Source organism: Vicia villosa, unplaced genomic scaffold (genome assembly GCF_029867415.1).
Source record: "Vicia villosa cultivar HV-30 ecotype Madison, WI unplaced genomic scaffold, Vvil1.0 ctg.000622F_1_1, whole genome shotgun sequence".
NCBI lineage: Eukaryota > Viridiplantae > Streptophyta > Magnoliopsida > Fabales > Fabaceae > Vicia > Vicia villosa.
In genome coordinates, this window is record NW_026705280.1 from 34,947 (window position 1) to 43,215 (window position 8,269).

Consider the following 8,269-nt stretch of genomic DNA (forward strand, 5'->3'; position numbering starts at 1 on the left):
AGCAGTGATGTCCGTGAAAGCAGAACTGGTGTCTTGATAGAGGCGAGTGGAGGCATCTAAAGGAGTTGAAGCAGGCTTGCAGCCACTGAGACCTGAATCATGGAGCAACTCCAAGCAATATTTTCTTTGGCAAAGAGTAATGCCCTTGGATGAGCGTGCAACCTCGAGCCCAAGAAAAAATTTTAGTTGACCTAAGTCCTTGATGTGAAATGTGTGGTCCAACGCAGCTTTTAATTCTTCAAAAACTGTGAGAGAAGTGCCTGCCAAGATTATGTCATCAACGTACACAAGGAGAGCTGTAAATGAAGTAGGAGAGGATTTAGTAAACAACGTGTGATCTGCATGGGCATGGACAAAACCTTGAGCATGAAGAAACGTTGTTAACTTTTCAAACCATTGTCGGCTAGCTTGCTTTAAGCCATATAACGACTTGATTAATCTACACACTTGGCCAGGTTTTGGAGAAGACACACCATTGGGCACTTTCATGTAGACTGCCTCGTGTAGGTCACCATGTAGGAAGGCGTTATTTACGTCTAGTTGATGTAAATACCACCCGTGAATGGCAGCTAAGGCTAGGAGCACACGAACAATTGAAAGTTTGGCTACAGGAGAGAAGGTTTCAAAATAATCTAACCCTTCAGTCTGATTAAAACCTTGAGCCACAAGACGCACCTTAAACCGTTCAATAGAATCATCTGCATGCCTCTTTATTTTGAAAACCCACTTGTTTCCAATGGGAATAGCGTTAGGTGGCAGATCCACAAACTCCCATGTGTTATTGTTGTTCAGGGCTTCAATTTCTTTGTCCATAGCTGCAACCCAGCGAGGATCCTTAGAAGCATTGAGAAAATTAGAAGGTTCAACTTCAGAAGCCAATGCCATGATGTATGCTTTATGCTTGGAAGAAATTCCAGAATAGGAGATAGAATCAGTGAGAGGATAGGAGCATGATGGAGAGGTATAGGAGTTGCAAACATAGTCTTTAAGATGACTGGGAGGCTTTACAACTCGAAGGGATTTTCTGGATGCAAGTTGAGAAGAAGTATTGGTGGATGATGGTGATAAAGGTTTAGAAAGAGTGGCTGCATCATCTGATGTGAATGACAATTCAGATGAAGAAGAAATAGGAGAGGTATTTTGAGGTTCAATGCTGGAAAGAGGTGGAACCGGAACAGGTTCCACTATAGGAGAGGCATCATTACTATGAGGAATGGCCAAGTCACAAACTGATGGTGAATAAGTTTGCCCTTGGTCAGAATAAGTGGTAGAGTGTGAAGAATTATGCTCAGAACAATCAATACAATCCTGGTCAAGGTAAATATCTGTTGGAACATCATCATTACCAAGAGTTTTGAATGGGAATTCAAGGTCATAGAACTTCACATTGCGAGACATGAGGATGTCATGATCAATAACATCCACAAGTATAAAACCTTTCATACCTGGCTTGTAACCCAATAAAGCACACTTGCGTGCTCTTGCATCAAATTTGTGGCGATTGTTTGGTAAAGTCGAGGCATAACCCAGGCAACCAAACACCTTTAAAGAACTGAGGTCTGGGGCAGAGCCATATAACACCTCATAAGACGACTTATTAGCCAAGATCTTTGTTGGAATCCTATTCATAAGAAAAACTGCATGAAGAACTGCATATGACCAGTATTCTTTGGCCAATCCAGATTGAAACATGAGAGCACGACTAATATTCAGAATGTGTTGGTGTCGTCTTTCAACTCTACCATTTTGTTGTGGAGTGTACACACAACTCTTTTGATGGATTATTCCCTTAGAAGCATAATACACGGGCATGGCCAACTCAACACCATTGTCGCTTCTAACAATCTTAATTGTGGACTCATGCTGTGTCTCTACCATGTTAATAAATTCTTTGATTTTATGTGGTGCTTCAGACTTAGTTTTAAGCATTACCACCCACACATGCCTACTACAGTCATCAATAATGGTTTAGAAATATCTATAACCATGAACAGAAGGAGTATTAAAGGGTCCCCAAATATCTAAATGCACAAGTTCAAAAACTTTGTTTGCATTATGACTACTGATGGGAAATGGCATAATTTTCTGTCTTGCTTGCTGACAAACATCGCATGCACCATGAATACCACTAGGAATGTAGTTGTACATTTTACTCATACAACTCATTCTATCAAAAGATAGATGTCCTAGTCTAAGATGCCACAATACACTAGGTGGCACCTTTGTTTCATTTACAACTTTCTTATTTACAAACACACTAGAAACAAGGCCTACATCATTGTTCCTTCTTGCATCCAAGCGATATAGTCCATTGTGCTCTTTAGCCAAACCAATCCTCTTCAAATCCTTCTTTCCCTGTATCATACAGCCATCAGTACTAAAAACAAGATTACAATCCTGCTCTCTACAAAGCTTTGACACAGATATTAGATTGACTTCAAATTGTGGCAAATAAAGCACATTTTGAATAGTAAGCAATTCTGAAAGTTTCACATTGCCTGAAACTGAAGCTATAATGGAATTCCCATTTGGTAAGTTAACAGTGATAGGACTTATCTCAGTATATGTATCAAACCAATCTATGGAAAAACAAATGTGATGAGTAGCTCCAGTATCGAGTAACCAATCATTTTTATCATGGCTGCTAAAACAGGTTATAGAACAATTACCTCCTCCTTTGGTCAGATTGATAGAACCTGTACTCTTCTCCAGCAAAGTCATCAAGGATTGATACTGCTCCTTGGTTAGAGTCATACTTCCACTCTCACTAGTAGATCCAAATGATGACTTTGTCTCTGCTTCATCACTTTCAACTTGATTCACATAAGAGTTTCCTCTACCATTGTTTGGAGGATAACCATGCTTCTTGTAGCATCCATCAACAATATGGCCAGTTTTGCCACAATAGGTACAAACCTTGATATTTCCTCTTCCTCTTCCTTGATATTGGCTACCATTTCCTCTTCCTCTTCCATATTGTTTTTGTCCTTCTACAGCATTCACTAATCCTGCATTCTCATCAGTCACACTCGTGCCTAAGACACTTGCTCCATACTGCAGCTTCCTCTCTTGTTGCATCACCAAAGAGAAAACTCTGTTTATAGGAGGCATAGGATCCATCAACAATACTTGCGATGCTACACCTTGATACTCCTCATTCAATCCAATCAGAAATTGAATTATCCTGTCCTCAGATTTGAAATTCTTAACATTCTCATAGTTAAGCATGTGCATGGAATACGACAAGTACAATTTGGAACAGGCCTATATTGGTCTAATTCTTCCCATAATCCTCTCAATTCAGTGAAATAATATGTAATCTTCTTGTTACCTTGTTTGAGATTGGAGATTTCTTGATACAATTGTGCAACTCTAATGCGATCTCCTCTCATGAACTGATCCTTAAGATCATTCCACATGTCAATTGCATTATCAATGAACACAACACTCTGAGCTATTGATGGCGCAGTTGAATTGATGATCCATGTGTGTACTAAGTTGTTACATCTCTGCCATGCTGCATAGTTGAGATCACCTTCATTAGGTACTAGTATGGAACCATCAACAAACTTGAATTTGTTCTTCATAGCCAACGCTCTCCTCATTTTCATTGACCACGCGTGATAGTTATCACCAGATAAAGCTGGTGTAACACAGACTGTAGATGAATTCTCCGATGGATGAACATAGTAAGGATCGAGTTGATCCACTTGATTTCCATTGTTGCTGTTGTTAGTGTTTCTCGCCATAGCTATATGCAGAAAGATTAACAAAGAAACAAAACGCAGAAGAAGAGAAAGATAACAAGAAAACGCGAATCAAGAAAAAACGAAACGAAACGAAACGAACGATCAAGAATTTGCGATCGTCATCAATCATCAATTAATCAGATCTAGAACTCGTTAACGCAGCGGAAACAGAGCAGGATCAACCTGCTCTGATACCATCAAAGCAATCTAAGAACTCCATTAATGGAGGTAAAACAATGAATGAAAATTGATAAAGATGGAGAAGAAAGAGTGATTCTCATTATACTCTCTAACTGAAAACGGTTACACTGTATGGTACATATATAGTAAGCTAATGCCACGTCATTTATTCTAACTAACTACATACATGCACACGTGAGTAACACATGATAGTGACCATGCATACGTGAAGCTCCATCTAGTTTTTACTTCTGCTTGTGTTCGGTAGCTCTTTATTTTCATCAGTTATTAATAAAATATGTTATTGTTCTCTTTGAATTATTTTATTATCTTAAGGTTAATTTCTGCAAAGGCATGTTAGTTGGAGGAATCAGTATATCCCCTATCTGGTTAGAAGACAAATTCATAAATTTTATTTGAAACTTTGGTTAGGTTTTATTTTATTCAAATATTGTTTTGTTTTTTTTTTATTTGTATCCTCTGATTCATCAAGCTCCTATAAGTATCATTTTTAAATTGATTTTTATAAAGCTCCTTAACATTTAAATTTATTATTAGTATAATATTATAAATTATAAATATTAAGATTCCTCATACAAAGAATTTGACTTCACTAAGTCTCTATGTCTTCTCAAATTTGTTGACTATAATAAAATGATTAAAAAAAGTTTGAATGATGTCTTCTCAAATATGTTGGCTATAATAATATGATTAAAAAAAATATTTGAGTAATGTCTTTTCAAATATTATAATAAAATGATTAAAAAATATTTAAGTTTTTATAGTATGACTCTCACATAGAGGGTGATAAATTTTTAACTCAATACAATTTTTTGATATCTATCATATAAAAAAAGAAGAATTTTCAATCTTCTCATGATGTCACATCAGCTATTCTCTACAAAATTCTATATCAGTCTTAATGTTTTGTTCTTCTTATAACTTCATGCACTTACTATTGTTTTGTTCTTCAATTCATAACTTCCTGCACTTACTATCATGGAATTTGCAACCTCCACCGGTTACACTTTGGCTAATTGATGGGATGACCATCCACGTTTCAATTTATTCCACAACTTCTTCATCTTTACACTTCCCTCACAATCATATCTCAGATAAATCCCCTCACTCATTAACACCATTGTGTTTAATTTTTGTTGTGCAGGCTTATAAATGGAAGGAGAAGCAGAGGTGTTTTATGCAGGTTAGAATGTGGTGAAGTTCGAAATTAATTCGGTGAACATATGGATGTATGAAGTCATGGTGCTTTAGCTTGGATTTGAATTTTGGTTAGAACTTTGATGATTGTTTACAAATTGGCATTAGGTTAATATGTGCATCACTGTTTGGACATTGAACGTGATGCATGACTTATGTTGGTTTAATGTGTGTATGCAAGTCATATTGGATTGGTCATATTGGATTGGCTGTGTTTGCTGATTGTTGAGGGGCCTTCCACAATCTATCCCAAGAGATGATCAGAACGTCTTTAGCATAAGCAACAACAATTTAAAGTCTTTAACAATGTATTGTAAAAGCCAAACTCTTTTCTTCTATTAGTGATTCAACATGTATTGTATAGGTTTTGGAGGAACAATCTGAAGCTAAAACTTTAACAATGCAAGAAGGTCTCGAGACTCCCGGTGTAAGTATCTCTCCTTCATGCATTCTTATTTAAATGAACTTTGGTATTTGTTGTTGATGTTAAAAAGATGTCTCCGTTTTCCTTGATCTGAAAACAATTTTTGAAATATGGAGATATGGAAATATGGATGCTGCTTGCTTGGGTTTAAATTTCTATGATATAAAGTTGTTTATAATAAGGATTGTAGTTTTGACTTTTCTATGTAAACTATGTTTTTATTATACAGGTTGTTGGTTATATCCGAAGGTCAACCACCGCATTTACTAACAAAGATGAATTCAGTTACGAGACGCAACGATCTAACCTGCAAGGTACTTGCACCTGTTATAATTGGTTTCATAATTAGCTTTGTATCCCTTAAAGCATCTGCTATAACACTAGCACTTTCAAATAGCATTTTTACTTGGGTCGAGTATTGGCTTTTTACATCTGTGTATAACGGGATACCGACTTTGCGTCAAATTAGCCAGAGGCGAACATAACGGCTCTCACAAAGTGATATAAAAATGACTAATTCAACTTCTGAGGGAGATATTTTGCTTACTGATTTGCATTTATCTCATATACAACTTCTTATTTACTGTTATATAATTTGATGGATTTAAACATAAATTTATTGTTAGGTAATTTTACTGATATGAAATTGTGTGCTGGTGTTTATCTGTCAAAATGCAGTTGAAGGCATTCTGCCAGTGCCTGCAACTTGTAATGACTTGCGTGAGCTTCGAGTTTTTCCTGTGGATGCGAGGGAGGAAGCTGAATACACAAAGCCACACAAACATCAAGAAGAACTGGTTTTCAACTCTGATTCAGGATTTCACGTATCTTTATGATCCAAACAATGAGACTGCTGGTGCATTTGTGCCATCTCAGATATTGTATGATGCATTCCATGTAAGGTATCAGAATTCTGCAGGAGTAATAGTTCTACTATTTGCCATTTGGGGTTCATTATTCTTTGGTGGACTTTCAATCACCACAAGTTCCGCCAAAGTCGTAAGTACTACAACCCTACAAGCCTTATGATTGATTTATTTTAGTTTATCTCGGAAACAATAAACAGTTACGAAACACGTAACTACTTTTCAGGCTTATGCGCCGTCAATAGATAAGGGAGTGTCGTTTTCATTATTATGGAGAAAATTGCATCCAAAACACAAGGTTCCTACAAATGTTGTATGGCTATGTGCAGCAATATGCATTCTTCTTGGCCTACCAATATTGAAGGTGAATGTAGTGTTTACTACAATAACTTCAATATGCACAATTGGTTGGGTTGGTGGTTATGCAGCTCCGTGAAAGTTTGATGGAATCCACGAGCTTTACATGTTGCTGCTTTTGTTCTAATGACTCTCAGTCATAACTTGACGCCAAAGATAAAGGTTGCAGGAGGTTTTGACTTGATAGATACTTTTCAGGATATGTTTGGGGCTGGAGGTGACACATCATCAAGCACCATAGATAGGGCAATGGCAGAAATGACAAGGGATCCAAGAATAATGAATAAAACACAAGATGAGGTGAGAGAGGTTTTCAAAATTAAAGGAAGGGTTGGTGAAAATTACATCGACAAATTAAATTATTTGAAATCAGTTGTCAAAGAAACCCTGAGTTTACACCCTCTAGTACCACTTTTTCTACCAAGAGAAAATGGTCAAGCATGTGAGATAAAAGGCTTTCACATACTGATTAAGACTAAGGTGATAATCAATGCTTGGGCTATTGCAAGAGATCCAAACGATTGGACTGAACCAGAGAGGTTTTATCCTGAGAGATTCATTGACAGCAATATTGACTATAAAGGGAGTAATTTTGAGTACATTCCTTTTGGTTCTGGAAGAAGAATATGCCCAGGGAGCACATTTGGTTTGAGAAATATTGACCTTACGCTTGTAGTGTTGTTATATCATTTTGACTAGAAGCTTCCAAGTGGAACCTAAAGTGAAGATTTGGACATGACAGAGTAATTCAGAATTGCGGTGAGAAGAAAAGATGATCTTTTACTGCTCCCTTTTGTTTATCATCCTTTGAATGTCAAGTGAGATTCACATGAGGAAACTGAAAAACTATAAGAGTTAAAATAAATAAAGATTGTGCAACTTAACCATGTTTTCTTGATCGTACTTTTGGGTTACTTTCTAGATTGCACGTAATATGTATGGCTTTTAAATCACTTTAAATCAAGTATTCCATTCTTATAATTATGTGATCCATCATGTTCATGATTATCTGTACACACTTATTTCCATTCGAAAGCAGTGGCTTCAATTGCAGATTGGAAAATAGCAGCCTGATTAATTTCCGCTACACTAAGTGCTATAACACTGCTTATGCGACAATTTGACAACAGTTTTCACTTAATTGTGTATGCAAAACATTATCAATTTCTATAAATTCCACTAGAACAAAGCTATAGTACCACAATTGTAACCATTTGACAACCAAATTGAAAAAAAATTAGGACTCAGAGCATTTCTTGCATAATTTTGTTTTAAGACTTTTATCCCTTTTCTCGAAACCATCTCAATGTTATGTTCAATCTTGCTTCTCAATGTAAGAAAAAAGAGTTCTGAAACAAATATCATAAATATTTCTTTCATATTTATATCTATTTTTTTCATATTTTTCATTGCATAAGTATTGTATGATATTTTTTATTAATCATACAATTTGTTTCTTATTTATAAAACTTAAA

The 8,269-nt window shown here is 36.1% G+C and overlaps 2 protein-coding genes across 3 annotated transcripts; both read left to right on the forward strand.

Moving 5' to 3' along the window:
* The first annotated feature begins 4,900 nt into the window (after positions 1-4,900).
* LOC131629939 (amino-acid permease BAT1 homolog) lies at positions 4,901-8,008 on the forward strand. 2 transcript variants are annotated; one of them, XM_058900744.1, is made up of 5 exons: positions 4,901-5,218; positions 5,512-5,574; positions 5,801-5,885; positions 6,250-6,570; positions 6,664-8,008. In XM_058900744.1, the coding sequence occupies exons 3-5, from the start codon at positions 5,847-5,849 to the stop codon at positions 6,871-6,873; spliced, it is 570 nt and encodes a 189-aa protein (XP_058756727.1). In that variant the 5' UTR covers positions 4,901-5,218; positions 5,512-5,574; positions 5,801-5,846; the 3' UTR covers positions 6,874-8,008. The 2 variants fall into 2 exon arrangements, with proteins under 2 accessions (XP_058756727.1, XP_058756728.1); XM_058900745.1 differs by lacking the exon at positions 4,901-5,218 and having other exon boundaries at positions 5,239-5,574.
* On the forward strand, positions 6,921-7,493 carry LOC131629927 (cytochrome P450 71D9-like). The gene has a single exon (XM_058900734.1). The coding sequence runs from the start codon at positions 6,921-6,923 to the stop codon at positions 7,491-7,493; it is 573 nt and encodes a 190-aa protein (XP_058756717.1).
* Positions 8,009-8,269: the final 261 nt, after the last annotated feature.